A 17,910-nucleotide genomic window follows, 5' to 3' on the forward strand; every position below is an offset into this window, starting at 1 on the left:
AGGTTATGCAGTGCTTCAAGACAGAAGCCGTATGTGTATAGCCAATAGTATAATTCAGATGATATTTACTTAGACCATTAACGATAAACGTTGTGGTTAGGGAAATGAAATGACTATTATTAAACTTTTGCGTTGGGACACTGGCTATGAATAGCATATCAAAACTAATTGTTTTGTAAAGTACGAATAAATCCCACTGTAGATTTGGATGCAAAGCCATTAAATCATCTCACCAAAAAACAATTTCCGCATGCAAACACACCCAGTCACTCAATCTTACAAGTCATGCATTCCCTACATATCAGTACATACACATTTGTCAAAAATGGGTCTATGGCTAAAAATGACAGCTTAAAAGGGACAAGTACATGCACATACTGATTTACAGATGCTAAAGAAACACTACTCAAAATGAATGGCTCCCCATAATTCCTCCGTTCTTCCATGTCAGTAGTTTGTGTACATGTGTTAGTGGTCAACAAGTAATATTTTGTTTTCTGAAAACATTTAACAAATGTTACAAGAAGTATTGGTGGCCTTATCTTGACATACATAGGAAGACTCAAATGTATTTCTTCCAGCACAATAGAACATAACTGCATGCATTCAAGCTGAATGAGCAACAGTGTCAGACCAGGCTGACAACACTCCCAAACCAATGAGTGTGACCACAGCGCTATTCATGCCCTACGCTAAATTAACTAATTATCTCCTCAATCAGCCTCTAACTAAATAGCGCTGCAGTTGAAACTTCCAGGCCCAAATAATTATCAAAACAATAACACTAACTCAGCAGCAAACAATAAACATGCAATGAACAAACTAATACATCTTACAAAATGATGTGAAAAGCTACAAGATATAGTTACAAGGCACAACACGAGTATTGGCTTAAAATAATGTTTGTGACACTAATTGGCTATCGGCAGTAAAACCAATCGAATCTAGTAGAACACCTGACACTCATTCCACAACTGCTGAAATACACTCTACTGACACAGTAACATGACTCATGCCTGTAATATTACCAACAATGCTTTGTGTGACAGAGGAGGCAGCTAATTTGGTTACAGCACATAGATATTATTATAGACTGAAAATTGCCATAGTCTGAATTATGATAAAGTGTAGGCTATCCAAACAGGACAGACCAAAGATAAGAAGCATTATTACAGGGCCTGGATTTCCAATGGTGTAACTGGCAGGAAAATTATATGGGAAAGATGTAGAACAAGAAGAGGAAAAGCAGAAGATAACAATGTGCAAAGTGGACATTGATTTTGTGGCCTTCTGAGTTGAATCAAAATGGTGTGTGTGTGTGTTTCAATGGAGTGAAATGGTACAGACGCTGTGAACAAAAATAGATTTTACCCACCAGTTTACCTCAAACAGAACTCCTAATGTTTTTTTTTCATGTCCCTGTGTTCTGGGAACCTACTAAACCTCCTTAGTGGCTAGAGAGAATTCAAAATGGTTTAATACAGTTTTTAATGTATCTTATGTATCATCTATGTTCCTCTTTGTAATGCTCTGACATAAGCAAGGAATTAAACATGAATGAAAGACAACAAACAACAACAAGCATATATTTGTATGATTTATATTGTCACAACATCTATTATTTTACAGAAGTCACTTTAATTATATAGCTAGGTAAAGCTAGATGGCACATTCCTGTAGACCAGCTCTGTTATTTAAAGCACAGCATGCAAGATGACTCACAGACTACTAATTCCTCTTACAAGTTTCTTGTAAGACTGAGTCAGATACTTGTTGAGATTGATCAGTCTTGGCTTTTGGACAAGGAGGATATCTACAGCATTAGCATCTGCTACGTTGTTAGCTAAGCATAGTTAAATGGGTCTTTGTTCACCAATCTCAAAAAATAACATCGTTAGCCGCCAAATAAAAAAAAAAAGTTAAACAAATTTAATTTAGTTTCATTTTTGTGTGCGTCACTTAAACTGATCTATCCCCTTCAGAGGGAAATGTTTGTAGGACCTTACGGTAAGTTTTTTTTCTACAATACACTACGTGAAAGTCTCAGCCTTTAAATCAGTGATACTGGATTTGCACTACCAACTCGAAACCTGATGGATGGCGTGGGGACTGTCAGCACAACGTGAACACGACGCTGGACAACGTATTTCAATGCATAACTCACTTTCTGTTTCTCACAATCAGAAGGCGTGGTTTTGACATTTTGTAACAAGTACGCCGCGTCAACGATATAAACCTGTCAATGCAAATTCAGGAACGTGCAGTTAGTCCTCCAACCTATAGGTGGCGATCTCACTTACACATTATCCTATGTTTGATTTCTTTGGTTGCGCTTCCTTTGACACAGTGGAAAGGGAGGGGATTCTTTCCTGAAGTGAACACATAGGCAATTGATAAGTTGTGGAGGGGACGGGAAAGGACACATAAACTAGAAAAAAATCACACAAAAAGCCTTGTTTATTTTGTATAAGTTTGCTTTATCTAAGCGAGTCGTCACTGTTTTGTTGATACCTGTGGTAAATGCTCCGATTGTCGTGAGAGGGCTGGAAGTGTCCGGCGGCTGTGAGACGCCAGGTGCTTGAGGACCCTGAGAGTTGGCAGAGGGGGAAAATGCCATCGTTTTTACTGAGGTACGATCACATTTTGCTCAGGATGCCGAGGGGACAGCCGGACTAAACGGCTTACGTTTAACCGATGGTGGTGCGCTTTTGGCCGCTGCCGCGCCGATTTTAGGTACCACTTGAAAAGCACTTGCTGCTTGTCTTAAGTAGCTAGACCGGCTGTGTTATTGGTCTGTTTGTGAGTCTTTTGTTGTATCAGCTGATGAAACGTATTCATTATTCAGCTAGCTAGGTAAACTCCGAGCTAATAACTAGCTAGGTACGAAGACTCGCCAGCAAACTTCTTAAAGTTGCATGTATTTCTGTGCACTCGGGTTTGCTGGCTGGCTACCACACAGATAAATTAGCTTTTTGCAATTGCAGATTCTAATACCATAGTCAGAGGTATGGTATCCAGGTAGCAAGCTGTTTAATTAGCTCTAGCTGGACAGTTACTTAGCGATGAAGGTAATATTCAATAACAGCAAGCCATATTTCGACACTGTTTTAGCTGACAAGCTAACTACATGTTTGATTCACTCAGTTTAGCAAGGATACATTAATTTTAGTTGAGAAAGAAATTTTAAAGGATAACATTAGTTTCCAAACAATGGAAAATGAAGTGGGACAGTTAGCTGCTTTTGTTCGAAGTCTGTGAATTAGGGTAATCATATATAGATTAAGCACTTAAGATAGCTTGCTAATTAGTTACATTTTATTGTGTGCAGTTTTTACGATTATGTTCCTCATCTGCATTACTGTGCCGAGGGGAGCAGCAGCAGTGACTCCTTCGGGAAATAATTTAGCTACCTCTCTGGTTCCAAGCCACGTTACATACCACTAACGTCACACCATGCTGTTTTTACTGGACATTGTGGAGGGGTCTGGGTTCACAGCATTGCTCTGTTACATCGGGTAAGGTTGCCAGCATTATTATATATTTCAGACAAATTGAGTAATTTTGTAATATTGTAATATTGAGTAATAATATGGACCACGACATCAAGTGAAAAACCAAACAAGAATTTCCTAATGCACTTTTTGCATGCACCGGCATATTTTATAATATTTAGATACGCTTACCAAGATTAGATAATCATCTGTTGTTCTGTTATTGTCTTGATGAAGTTCACAAATCAGGTAGTGTGACAAATCCCTTTAATGGGAAATTAAACTGGAGCTTGTGTGACTGTCCTGAGACTATGCATAAATTTGGAGTTTTCCATTGGTTTTATTTTGACACGTAGCACACAAGGCATAGATGCCAGGCAAGCCCATGTATCCCTTGTCCACTGTATAGCTCGAAACACGCTGGCTCACTTTAAGATTCTGTGAATGGAGATGAATGGGCAGGCAGCACAAGTAACTTGATTCTCCAGGTTGAAAACTGAGGCAGAGAAGGAAGGAGAAAAAGCCTCCTTCACTGATTCAACCACCAGAGGAAGACGGAAATAATAAAGGCTCAAGTTGCTTGCACAGACAGTCGTCTTGTTTGCAGACTTTTAGTGTGACGTCATGCTACAGTTCTGATTACAAAGTAATGCAGTGTAAATGCAATGGTGCTGTGCTGGGGTCGGTCAGCCAGCCAGGTTTGGCACCAGTTCAGGGGGTACTGGTTTCAGCTGTACAGTGGAAAGGGGATTATACTGCCCCAACCCATACTGACAGGTTTGTACAGGATTCCCGAGGAAACAATAGTAATGGAATGTCTTTCGGTTTGACAACTGAATGGTAAGTTTGTTTGTTTTTTTTTTAACTGTGAATATAGCATAAATCTGTTACTAGGTAAGTAAGTGACTATCATAAACCACTCTGTCTAAGTCATAAATACATTGACACGTTCCATTTATAAATGTGCTGGCATAGACGATACCTAGACAGCTAGGGACTTTGTGCTAACAGCATATAACAGTAGAGAGTGTAATTGCATGGAGCATTACTTTTTGATGTAGTCAAACCATTGCAGTGTGCAAGGGGGAGGTAATCTGAGGCAAGAGTATATGCCTTATATGTCATGAAGGACTATACACATGCTGACGTCTTTCTTCAGTGCGTAGACAGTTAGCTGGTACAGCTTCCTGTAGGTGGGGAGTTGCTAGGTAGCAATTTGTAAATAATTTTGTAGTGTGTAGTTTCAGTATTTAGTAGATCAATAAATCTAAGTGCAATATTCATTCATACTGCCAGGTTTTCCAGAGTTATATCTCTGAAGGCTGTTAGGGTCATATTAAATGGATAAATAAGAGGACAAGATAGGTATATACATCTGTAAGAACAGAAACTTTTATGTAACAAAAACAGCTTCATCTGTTACTGCTGTGTGATATAACAGTTTACAAACCATTAACACAAATTGTGTAAAACCGAGAATACAAATAACAGAACAAAACATTAAATAACTTATTTAAAGATAAAGGTAACTTATGTATTTTCTAAATTGAAATATAGTGGGGATATAAATTTATCCAGGAAATTCATTCTCTGAATAAAAATATGCCACCTTATAATGTGAAGCTGTTACAAAGTTAAACAAGTGCCTCTAAGACTTTTTCTGCATTTAGAAAATTACTGTCTACTTTTTTCTTTAAAAAAACATTTCTCACCTTTCTAAACAACAGCAGGAAGCTTATTGCATATCAATTGTGGCCACGCTGTTCAGATCACAGGGGCAGGGAGATTAAAATTTCCTCGAATGACGAAGCTGCAAGTAGTATGGAGAAGATTAGCAAAGCCAAAATGCTGTTTCTTATTCCAGTTAAATAGGTGCAGCTTGCTTAAAAACAGACTGCTGGGGAACAAACGCTGTGTTGCTGACATTGCAGACTAAAACTGTTTTTACATGGAATGACTCCAATATCAGGACTCTCAGATTCAGGCAAACAAAACCCACAGTACAGGTTTCCCCTACTTTTCAATTGTATTCCTTGTAGTGCTGCGCTGTGGTATTTTTTTTTCCATGCATATTACATGAAGGACACAAGTTATTTTCCACTAGCTGGTTGAATTATGGGCGAATTAGCAGCTCAGTAAAACACGCGTGCGGACACCAGTGTGCAGTGAATTCCCACATTCATGAGTGAGCTATTCAAGCCCACGTCCTGGTGCAGCAGGCAACTTGTGGGGCTGATCTGATCGCACCCGCAACACAAAGAAGCACTGTTGGGCTCAGTCTGGTCCCATGGGTGTAGGCCTTTCCAAAGAATGCGATGCATACACTGGCAGGAACACACCTTTCTGAAATTACGACCGACTTCACAGCAACAGGGGTCTCTCCCTTGTGACAATTGTGAGGCAGTTTTTGGGGAGAATTAGTGGTGTGATATATCTTAATATATAATTTCAGTGTGTCAAATATAATTACCTTTAATAATGATAGAATGATTAGTGGGAGATTAAAGGACACGCCTGTATGATGTATGTTTGCTGTATGATGTTTGTGGGGGAGGACTCCCACAGGAGCCCCCCCCATAAAACCCTTGTTGAAATTCATGGTGACATATTCCTTACCATTTAGCAACTGACAAGTTTTATACTGCTGGTCACTGGGATGTATAGGCCTGCTAAACAAAGGAACAAAGCTAATTATCACAGCAACAGCAGTAACAGAAAACTCAAATAATGAAAAAATCTCATCTGAGGAAATAAAATGGAACTTTAATTCTGTCATTTGAATAATCACAGAGAAATAAATTCTTGGACGTCAGTGTCTTGTAGGCCTAATGCTTGAGCTAGCTCCGATAACATGCCACTGTATGATCATGCATAATGTAGGTTTACTGCTTTGTTGACAATGGCATGTAATATAATAAAAGTTACTAATAAAATTTACAGTGTTTGTTTATGACTTCCCCACTGTATACACTGTAATCAGTGGATCCAAATAGGTCTTGGAATATTTTCTTGTCTTTGTTTATTTAGATCTTGTACATGGGACTTTTTCCCCCATCTCAGAGGAGTTCCTTTCAATGCAGGAACTGATCAGTTTTCAGTTGTTAACAATAGGGAGGCACCACCTTGCAGGTTAGCTAGCTTCTGTGAACTTCCACCTGCTTTCACAAAAGTGCTAGTTTCAACTGTTGTGGAGATACCACATACCAGACAATCGCTAGCGTATCTTGGGTTTAAGTGTCAGATGTCTATATATGATCTGGAAAACTGAAAATAAGAAATTAGTTTCACACTTGCAATATAGTTTCACATTAATTGTCATATTTTGTAATAAATTAATTCATAAAATGAGCTACACACCACAAAGCCCTTGTAGAACTTTCACAGCCCACAGTGGCAACACAGCCCTCGTGTTTGTGCTTGTGGAGTTTACAGGTTGGCATAAATTAAAGCATAAATGAAGTGGAGCCTACTGGTTTGTCAAAGCCACATGAAAGAATACAGATTAAATACTGTTTAAAGTGAGATGGAAATTTAAATATGACTTGCTCAACAAAAGCTGAAATATAAAATTATACATAATAAAAAAAGGCACGCACACACACACACACATATACACAAAATGTGTTGGAAGATTGGTGGTTGTTATGGGTTAAGTATTTTACTTATAAATAAATAAATATGAAAACCAGAAATACTGAAATCAATAAACAGTGGACTTTGGGTTGATGTAACGGTCTGTGTTTTCAGTGGCTCGCCATTTGCGTCATAATGATTGTGGCTCTGTCTGTTTCCTGCAGGGTTTGGCAAGGGCTGGCTTTGCTGCTTGTACCAACAGTTCTGGCTTCCAGCGAAGAGTCATCCATTTTGGAGGACTGGCGTGACGTGTGGCTGTTTCGCTTCTTTCTGAACATCTTGGGATATGCGACGATCGTCATCCCCGGTTACCTGCTCATCAGATATTTCAAGCGGATCAGCTACCTAGAAACAGGTGTGTAACTCGCAATGCTAGTTTAAGTGCATCACATTTACAGCTTATCCGAAGCGACTTGCATAGGTTACTGCTTTTACATGTAATCCGTGTATACAGCTGGGTATTTACCGAGGTAATTCTGGGTTACGTACCTTGCCAAAGGGTACAGGAGCAATGCCCCAGCGCGGAGTCAAACCAGCAACATTTTGGTTGTGAGTCATGAACGTTATGACTATGCTACACTGCCACCCTTTTTTGAGAAGCTGATTTCTATAGCAATCTCAGTTCCTGGAGGGCCAGAGTGATGCTCCAGTCAGTCCCCCTGTTGTAACTGGTCCGCTTAATGGACAGTTACGTTATTGTCATTTAGAAGACACTTTTATCCAGAGCAATATGCAAAGTACATCTAATAAAGTGACCTAAAAACAGAAGGGGGACACCGCTAACCACATATGAATAAGCCTCAGTGCCAAACGTAGTGCTGAGGTCACAAGTACGTGCCTGGAACAACATGTAAGTGCAAGGCAGTATACGCGACAGAGAGATTACACCATTGTAAACGCATGCTAACACACACCCTGATGTACACTTCCTCATACATAAGTACACATAAGAGGAACAAAAGATCAAGCTTGAGTAGCAGGATTAGCTGTATACATTTGCACTCGCTCATTTCCCAGAATGCATTGCAAGTAAATACAATGTCCTCAATATCCTCTTGATAATTCGAACATAAACATGAAGACTTTTCCCCCTTCCACAGGTGAAGGTGAAGACAATAAATCACCACAGAGTTCAGCTACAAGCAAAGCAGCTTATTCAAATTGACTGGGTAGCAAACTGCATTTATCAAACAGGACACAGCGAAACGGCTAGAGTGGAAAGTGAGAACAGATGGCATAATAGCAGTTTGCACTGAAGAATGAGCCAGCACCCGTACCCATCAGTTCATTAATCCAGTGAAAAGAAAAATCATCACACCAGTCGCATCGCTACTGGTTAATAAAACATTCTTTAATGCCTACTGCCTGGTTCCTACTAATATTTCTGCTGCTATAATGATATCAGTCGGGTTGCCCTCTCTGACCATTCAGGGGAAACATACCAAGAAGAAACAGGTTTTGACTAGGTGCCATGGTGACACTAGGACGTTAGGTCAGAGAAATAACAATGAAGGAATAAACACATTAATTCAGTCAGGAAAGTTATGTCTAATTTGGTTCAGGGACAGAACAGAATAATACCAAACAGCTGGAGATTGAGACATCTGTGAGCTCACATAGAACACATGCCTTCAGTGGCTTTTCTGCTACTTTTCAGACACTCTGAAATGCCAAAAAGAACACTGTAGGATATGTTTGATTACCTTCCACTTCATACATGTTTTTGCAGAAAAACATGCTTTTTTGCTGAGAGTTTGGAAGTAGACGTATTTTCAACAGCTCCCATTTATGTATCTTCTGGTGAAATCCAAGGACATTAAGTGAAATCTCTAGGGTTAGAAAGAAACACCTTTTTCACGTTCGCATCTGTCACAAGCACAGACTGCTGCTTCCACATAACTTATTTATCAAGATATAAATATTCACAGAACACTTGGTGGTTTGCTATCGTGCTTGCGTAATTTTGGCTTTTGAACTTTGATGTGATAACAGTCATATGACAGAGCCTTTTGGTGTAAGCTTGCAGTCTGTCCTGTGTTATCAGCCAGTGGCATGTTCTGCATTGTGTGTTTCTTCCTTTATAAGTCAGCAATGAAAGTGTGCGTGTCATGCCTCCTCAGTTACAGCATAATGTGGCCGATTTTGTGTCTCAGCGTCACAGTTTCCTCCTGTTACCCAAGTAAAAGGTCAAATTATGGCATGAATAAGAGTGAAAAGGGGAGAGAACTCTCCTACTGGTCACTTGGTTATTACTCAGAAAGTGTCAACATGCTGCATTTCACAGGGTCTCAGGGGAGGGAGAAGTGAGTGACTTTACTCTTGAGTTCTGACTCTCTGCAACTGGTCATTACATTTATGTTCATATCCAGAGTCCCTCAAAATTTGTACAGGCAGCGGTCCTGGAACAGATTATCCGATTATATTTAGTCAGCGATCTTATCGTTCAGTCGGTAATCTTATTACTGCGTGATAATTCGGTCGAAACTGAAAGTGATCCCCCAGGATTTGCCTTCATCTGCTTCGGGTTCCCATGATGCGCAGCGAGACGGCTCTCGTGGCCTCTCTCCAGACTCGCAGATTTAAGATGAGCCGGGTTTTTTCTGAGCGCTCTGGGTCGTCTTCCTTTCAGGGGGCGAAAAAAAAAGAGTGTTTTGTACTACGGCTCCCCAGGTGCTTGACGGTAGTGAGCACTCCTCCGAGCTCCATGGCTGAGGTCCACGGAGGCACATTTCTCTAACAGTTTATTGGAGCGTGAAATTCAACCCCACAGATCGTAGCCAGAATATACCGAGGAGCTAGTAAAGGAGGTGGAGAGGCAGGGAAAGTGAGAAGAGCGATACAAGTAGGGCGCAAACACAAAGTTAAAACTCCTGATTGTTGGCTACAGCTTTTCACTGTGGTGAGAAGAGTTAAGATGTTTTCAGGAAAAAAAAATTGACTAAATACATCTTGATTGTCAATATTTTATATACTTTACTTCGAAACAGACGTTCACACTATCATAGTATGTGCTCATGAAAACCTTCAGGCATGTTAAGCCCTTCCCATATTATGCACATAATTTGTTTCACCTGTGTAGATTTGTCTTGTTTTTGTTGTTTTGGTCGTCATTTCTGGTTACAGCTACAGTTGCGGAAAGGTTGCAGTCTGTATCTGTTATTTTTGTTACATTGAGCGTTTTGTTAAATGTTTAAGGTCTTCCTGTACAGGCTGTACTCAGTGAGGTTCCTGGCCTCCGCTGTTCCTCCAGGGGTTATATTCATGCTGTTGCCTTACCGTGGAAGTCTTTGTGGCAAGATCCTGCCTCTTCCCAGAAACTCTCAAGCCCCCCTTTTTCTTAAGAGTGTTCTCATTTGCTTTTCGCTGCAGAAAAACCCTCAAAATTGTCATCCTGATTTGAAAATATTTTGATTTTCAAATTTGACGTTTGACTGTAAGCTCAGTTCATCTATGCAGCACTTGATCGAGCTTTGAAACTAAACTCAGTTTCTTGTGCTCGTTAACAGTTCTCAGGGTGTTACAGTTAACAGGATGTACATAGTTTGAAAAATGCTCATTGCTCTGTTCCAGTGTCAGTATAGAAGACATCTGAAGTCCATTTTTCTTGGTCAGCTTGTGTTTTTGTGAGTTTCAGAGCAACAGATAATGTTCTAACTTGCTGGCTAATTGGCTAAACAGTGGACCTTGCAACATGTACCTGTACAAGCACATGTACATGTGCTTTTGTTGTTTGAACCTCGCTCAAAAACCAAACAATTGTGTGGCCCTACAGGACACACGTAGGTTTAGACCAGTTTGACCTGGTTTGGAGCAGAACTGGAGCCGTTCCTGTTTGCGATGTGCCTCTGATGTAGTGCTTCTCTCCCCTCCTCAGGGCGTGGCATCTGCTTCCCGGTGATTAAAGCTTGTGTGTTCGGGAGTGAATCAAAAACAGGCCTCCTGGACGATGTGTCTGTCGCGCCCAGAAATGAGGCGGAGTCGGCCTCATCCACCAGACAAGCTGTCAAGTTACTCTTCTGTGCTGTTGGACTACAGGTGAGCTTTATACCTGTCTACCTGCCAAGTAGGGATGGGCATTTCAGATTATTTTATGATGAAATATTCTGAGGCTCCTGAGATGGAACATAACCAAAAAAATTGAGCCCCGTTCTTTCCTCACACACAGTTGAAATTTCTGCTTATTATGTAAATACTAACTAACTTCAAAGAGATGCATTTAGTTACATTTTCAGGCAAGTAAATTAATTTCTGTAAATTCTTTTATGCCGGGCTTTCATTCACAAATTTTGAGAGGAAAGAATACAAGTTTTATATATGTTAGTTAAACTGGATTAGAGAAATTAGATTAAATTGCTTAAGTGATCTCATGGTTGAATATTTTGAAAATCAAACATTCAGTCTCATCCCTAATATTAAGATTTGAAACCCTTCTTGTAAATCAGGAATTCTGGTAATACTGTATCTTTTTTGTTTATGGGGTTGTACACAACATATGATAAGGGCATCACATGTGTGATATTTGTTGGGATGAGGCGGTGGGTCAACTATGACTTAGATTCATGAGAAAACCGTGACCCTCCCCCACGGTATACATTATACATCTCCCTGTCCATGCCAGTGAAAAAATAACCTGTTGTTATGTTGAAATGTAACACAGCCGTGTCTGTGTAACAGCTATCTCTGAGTAAAGGTTTTGTTGTGTAAGGGCTGGCATGAGCTTTTATGCACATTGCACAGCCTGACCCTTGGCTGCATTCTGACAGGACCTGAGGATAGGCTTCCTTTCAGTTCTGTCAAAGAACCAAATCAAAAGTGCTGGTTTATGATGCTGGCAAACACAATGGTTTTTCTGACTCGCTGAAGAAACACACGCGACCTTGGCATTTATTTACATTTACATTTACATTTATTCATTTAGCAGACGCTTTTATCCAAAGCGGCTTACATAGGTTACAGTTCTTTACAATGTTATCCATTTATACAGCTGGATATTTACTGAGGCAATTGTGGGTTAAGTACCTTGCCCAAGGGTACAACAGCAGTGTCCCAGCAGGGATCGAACCAGCAACCTTTCGGTTACGAGTCCTGCTCCTTAACCACTATGCTACACTGCCGCCCTCATCTCGAATGAAACACATTGAGTGCCTAGATTGACATTTAGTTACTAATTAAATCTGTTTTCATGCAGGCATATGTTACTGCAGAACAAGGAGGAATGCTACTTGTCAAACCACTAGGATGCAACACTGGGTGGCTAGTTTTATGTCAGCATGAACACAAGATATTTCAATGGAGGAAGTAATGTCAAGTTGTAAATTTGATTAGGCAACCTAGGATTGTGCTGTGTGACCAGTAAGTGGACATAGTCATGTAGTATAGTCATGTAGGGTGCTTGGCTTGCATTGCCGAGTCAGGTTGCAGAAGTTAACTTGTGGTAGGGCTTGAATGGTTTTGTGCTCACACTCGCTGGTCTGTGAGTGTTGTTAGCCTGGTCTGACACTGTTGCTCATTCAAGGGTGGCAGTGTAGCATAGTGGCAAGGAGCAGGACTTGTAACCAAAAGGTTGGCGGTTCGATTCCCTGCTGGGGCACTGCTGTTATACCCTTGGGCAAGGTACTTAACCCAGAATTGCCTCAGCAAATATCCAGCTGTATAAATGGGTAGTATGTTAAAAAATTGTAACCTATGTAAGTCACTCTGGATAAGAGTGTCTGCTAAATGCATATAACGTAATATAATGTAATTTGTATTAATGTTCCTATGTGTTCCAGTCTGTCTAATACATATGTCATTTCTCCAGGTCTCCTACCTGACGTGGGGCATCCTGCAGGAGAGAGTGATGACCCGCTCGTATGGGGCGGTGGACGCGGAGGGCGGGGGCGAGCGCTTCAAAGACTCCCAGTTCCTGGTGTTCATGAACCGCATCCTGGCACTGACGGTGGCCGGCCTCTGGTGCATGCTGTTCAAGCAGCCCCGGCATGGCGCGCCCATGTACAAGTACTCCTTCGCCTCCTTGTCCAACATCCTCAGCAGCTGGTGCCAGTACGAGGCCCTCAAGTACATCAGCTTCCCCACTCAGGTGCTGGCCAAGGCCTCCAAGGTCATCCCCGTCATGCTGATGGGGAAGATCGTCTCGCACAAGAGCTACGAGTACTGGGAGTACTTCACGGCTGTGCTGATCTCCGTGGGCGTCAGCATGTTCCTGCTGTCCAGCGCCACACAGAAGCACCCCTCCACCGTCACCACCTTCTCCGGCGTCGTCATCCTGGGCGGCTACATCATGTTCGACAGCTTCACCTCCAACTGGCAGGACAACCTCTTCAAGTACAAGATGTCGTCGGTGCAGATGATGTTCGGGGTGAACCTCTTCTCCTGCCTCTTCACTGTGGGCTCCCTGCTGGAACAAGGCGCCTTCTTCGACTCGGTGGCCTTCATGGCGCGGCACTCGGAGTTCGCCTTCCACGCCGTGCTCCTGTCCGTCTGCTCAGCCTGTGGCCAGCTCTTCATCTTCTACACCATCGCCCAGTTCGGGGCGGCCGTCTTCACCATCATCATGACCCTGCGCCAGGCCATCGCCATCCTACTCTCCTGCTTCCTGTACGGCCACGCCGTCACCATGGTGGGTGGCTTCGGGGTGGCCGTGGTGTTTCTCGCCCTCTTCCTGAGGGTGTACGCCCGCAGCCGCATGAAGAAAAGCAAGAAATCGGCCGGCCAGGCGCAGGTGCAGAAGGTGTGAGGTTGGGGGGCAGAGAGATAGACTGGATGTAGAGAGACCACGTTTTCGGTGGTGTCTTTTTCGTTGTTGTAGTCATTGATGGTTGTCAGTATGTGTGCTTCTTTTAAACTGTTCTTTCCCCTCTGTTTTTCTTTTTTATGGGTTTCTACTTTTATGTAGTAAAGGTACAGAAAGGGATATGCCTTTATGGTCTTTGACTTGAACATTAACCTGGCAGCAGATCGTCTGATGGAAGACTGTTGTAAGTAAACAATGTTTACTGCACTCAAATATTCACGGGATCGATTTTACCGTACCAACCACCTGTCATGGATGTTTGAGTATTTCTCAAGTAAATTAGTTTGTAAGTAGGTAATACTGGAAGCAGCATACCTTTTTCTTCCAGGTTTTTTTTTTTTTTGAAATTGATTTTGTTTAGTGTTTTGTTACATGATGTAGCCTATAAGGTTGTCAGAGAGCAGTCAATGTTACTGCCACAGTGCACAAGTTTGAAAAAACAGTGGTCGCCACCCAGATAATATCAAGCAACGTTTCCCCTAGAGTATGTCCTTGCGATGGGATCAGGAGAGCAGCAGTCACGGGGTGTTTGGGCGTCACATGTGGATGCACCCAAGATCGAAAACGCTGGATTGATTTGAAATGATCAGCCAGCACAGTCTGGAAGCTCACAGCCAAGATAAATCCAGTTTAATCATAGCTTAAATTAAAAATAACGTGACTATGGCGTCGCAGTGTTAGGACAGGGGAGACGCTGCTTATCCTGAGTTTGCTATGATGCCTTGCTTTTTGTCTGTACATACTTGCGTGTGTATGCTGAGAGAATGAGTGTCATGTTTGTTCTTTGAAAATGGAAATTAACTGCATGGATACTTTATATTAAAAAAAAAAAAAAAGATTTCTGTCCCTAATCTCTTGCCATAGTATTCATGGTAAGCGTTTATGGACAGAGACGAGTTCAGAAGGGGAATGGTGGTTCATTTTTTTCCCCCTTTTTGACTGGGTTCAAACCCAGTCAGGTGTCACGTTCTCTCCTGGTGATTGAGACTCTTGAAGTGATTCTTCCACTGCCTGCCCACAACCAAAATGAGAACATAAAAAGCAGTTCTCGGAAATCGCTCACGTACACAGACACACACACTGCCGAAATCTAGCTGTCTAACCCTCTGCACCTGTGTTTGCAGCTATCCACCGTTTCGTGCTGTATATCGCAAGTTTGCTGGGCCAGTAATTGGAATATGTGTGCTCTTTTTTTTCTTTAGCTAGCTTCATAGCAAAAAGCAGTTCTTCTGATTGGTGTGTATTATTGATTTACTAAATCATGTTTAGCCCAAGCACAGCTAGGTTAGCTAGCGAAAGTAACACTATGAAATTCTGTTGAAAATAACACAGAGCGCTAGATGGTTCATTCAAATAGAGAAATCATGTGGTGTTTTTTTTTTTTAATTCAAACAAGAAGGACTTTCTGTGAATTTCAAGGAAATTTCACTTATGCTTGCTCAAGCATAAGATTCACCCCAAAGTATACAGCTCCAACAAACCAGATTAGTCCAAGTACAGGTCTTCATGGGTCAGCCTGAGGTTCACAGAGATTTTTAGACACAAAATTTTCATACAACTCAAATAATGTGACAGTTTCATATCCATATGGTAAGTGACACTCTCAGTACATCATTCAACCATGATTGCTGCTACACCTTTAGGTCACTGACCACAGGAATACAGTTTTGATAACACTTTCTCATAACTGGTTTTCATAGCTAACTATCGATATGGACCTAATAATGTACTACAATAAAGAGCAAAAATGAAAAAAGAGTAGAGGCAGTCCCTGGTTTCGTATCATGATACGTTCCTGGAAACCCCATCACCCCTCAGATTGACATGAACTGAATCTTGTTTTCTTGTTGACTCAGTTTTTTAAGCAGGGGTTGCCTTCCTGATAGCAATCCATTTTTCACAATAAAAAAAGATTAACATGCGATTATGTGAATTATGATACAATAGTACTTGTATTTTGTATGCCTACTCATGTAAAGTACAGTATGATCACTCAGTGTCGTGACATGCCCTGCTTGACAATTTGGGAAAGGAAGGACGTTAAAAACTGCCACTAGACACAATTCATGGTGTTCGGTCAGGGCTTTATTTACAGATCAAATGAGACAGCACACACTGGAAGAATAAATAAATCATCTTTAAGTTCATTGAATGAAAACAACAGTAAAAAAATGAATGAAAAGTTGTTGCCGTTTCAGACCTATTCAGACGGTGTTACCTTTGCTGGCTCTGTTTGTTGTTCTTGCTCTTGTTCTCCATATCCTCTCTCGTCACAGGTCAGAGTTTTGCTTTGTACAACAGACAAAAGTTTTTTTTGCCATGAAACGGGGAACTGCTGCAAGGTTTTAACGGGTTTTTTTTTTTAATTTTAGCTGGATTAGTGACACGTTGTCCTGTAACTTTTACATTTTAACATGTAACATTGAAAATTACATTTTAACTTTATTTTGTACCATTACATTGAATTTTATACATGAGAATATATTTGGTATCTTCTGAGGCTTGTACAGGGCAGAAAAACAAATAGAAATAAGGTCTGAAAGTTTTGATATGTAATCAGTAATCAGTGGCTTGGAACTACTGCTTATTGCTTAAATACCAACCTGATAGTTAAGGCTGTTTGGTAGAGGTGGTGTGGCATGATTGTTTGGTGAACTTGGCTTCAAAATAGAAGGTTTATTTTTTAGCTTGTAATTGAACCATCAGTCTAGCATTTTAAATGGATAATGTCCATTAATAAAGATGTAAAATATGCAAGTCATTCTACATAAAGGTTTCTACCAAGCAAATAATCATACTCATTCACAGCAGTTTTTGGGAAGTAACACGCATGTGTTTGTATAGTTTCACTACTGTTTGTACGACAATCCCTTCTCGCCTTTGTGAACCTCACGATTAACATGGCCTGCTGTTAGGTGCTGCTTTGGTTTGGCTGCTCATGGTGTTATGCCATGTTTTTTTTTAGGAAATGTATCTGCTGCACAGCAGGTGAGCGTGAGGCAAATGATACAAACAAAGCTGTAATTACCTGTAAATCGCAGCTTGACCTTGCAGCACATTGCCCCTTTGTAATCCAACTCAACAGGACTCGGGCAGTTTCAGACCAGTGCGGCCCGATACTGGCATTTGGCCCGGTTTTTGCAGGCTCTGGGTAAGTTCTGCTTTCAGTCCAATTTGTTATTTACATCTGTTTGGAGCGGTAAAGGCCTCTATATCAAAACCCATTACGCTAAATGTGTAAACAACCTGCCGGGCACCGTACTGACATTTTATTGGATGATTTCCCATCTTTTCAGTACAGGGATCCACCATAGATGTCGAGCAACTTTACGTAAAAGGCACAGAAATATGCTAAACAATTACCTGATTAAAAAGTGTAGGTTTTTCTTCTCCTCTTCCCTAAAAGTTGGGGTAACAATGGGGGGGTTACTTCTTGGTTTTTATTTTTTTAAAACATGATTGTAACCTTTTGAACATTGTTGGCAGCCCTGCTCAATTTTAAGATATGATTATTAATTCTTATGCTGTTACATCATTTTATTTCCATGATGGTGGTCTTCTCTGGAAAGCTGCTTTTGGAAAATGAGTATTCTTTGGAAGCCTGTGATGAATGTTTAAAGTGGCCTGGTTCTGTAATGGAGGCAGTTTCCTGCTTCATTTGAAGACTGGTCAGGAAATGCCCCCAAGGGAGGACTTCTGATTGCTTTTAAGGGAAATGCGATTGTAACAGGTACTTTTTGTTTTTTATTATTATCACTGTTACTATGAATATTTTTTTGGCTGGATTAATCAAATAAGATTAAATTAATTTAAATACGAAAGCAGTTTGCAGTGGGTAATGTCTTACTTATGACGACAATGGAATTGAGATGGTAAGACAGTGTTTATGATGGACTAAATTTCAGATGGTTTAAGGACCTTAAAAGAAGGACAGAGAAATCAGGTTTCTAAACATAAACACGTAAGTCACCACATTCTTACGTTACTCTAGTT

At 40.9% G+C, this 17,910-nt stretch overlaps 1 protein-coding gene across 1 annotated transcript; it reads left to right on the plus strand.

Moving 5' to 3' along the window:
* The first annotated feature begins 2,375 nt into the window (after positions 1–2,375).
* On the plus strand, positions 2,376–17,695 carry slc35b2 (solute carrier family 35 member B2). The gene is made up of 4 exons (XM_036550486.1): positions 2,376–2,630; positions 7,289–7,479; positions 10,999–11,159; positions 12,925–17,695. The coding sequence occupies exons 1-4, from the start codon at positions 2,611–2,613 to the stop codon at positions 13,858–13,860; spliced, it is 1,308 nt and encodes a 435-aa protein (XP_036406379.1). The 5' UTR covers positions 2,376–2,610; the 3' UTR covers positions 13,861–17,695.
* The last annotated feature ends 215 nt before the right edge of the window (positions 17,696–17,910 follow it).

The sequence above is a fragment of the Megalops cyprinoides genome, chromosome 17 (assembly GCF_013368585.1).
Source record: "Megalops cyprinoides isolate fMegCyp1 chromosome 17, fMegCyp1.pri, whole genome shotgun sequence".
NCBI lineage: Eukaryota > Metazoa > Chordata > Actinopteri > Elopiformes > Megalopidae > Megalops > Megalops cyprinoides.

Bases quoted from the DNA above. Each gene is read 5' to 3' on its own strand.
- slc35b2 (XM_036550486.1), top strand. From the start codon at position 2,611: ATGCCATCGTTTTTACTGAG. The intron at 2,631-7,288 runs GTACGATCACAT...TGTTTCCTGCAG, and splicing joins ATGCCATCGTTTTTACTGAG to GGTTTGGCAAGGGCTGGCTT. The intron at 11,160-12,924 runs GTGAGCTTTATA...TCATTTCTCCAG, and splicing joins TCTGTGCTGTTGGACTACAG to GTCTCCTACCTGACGTGGGG.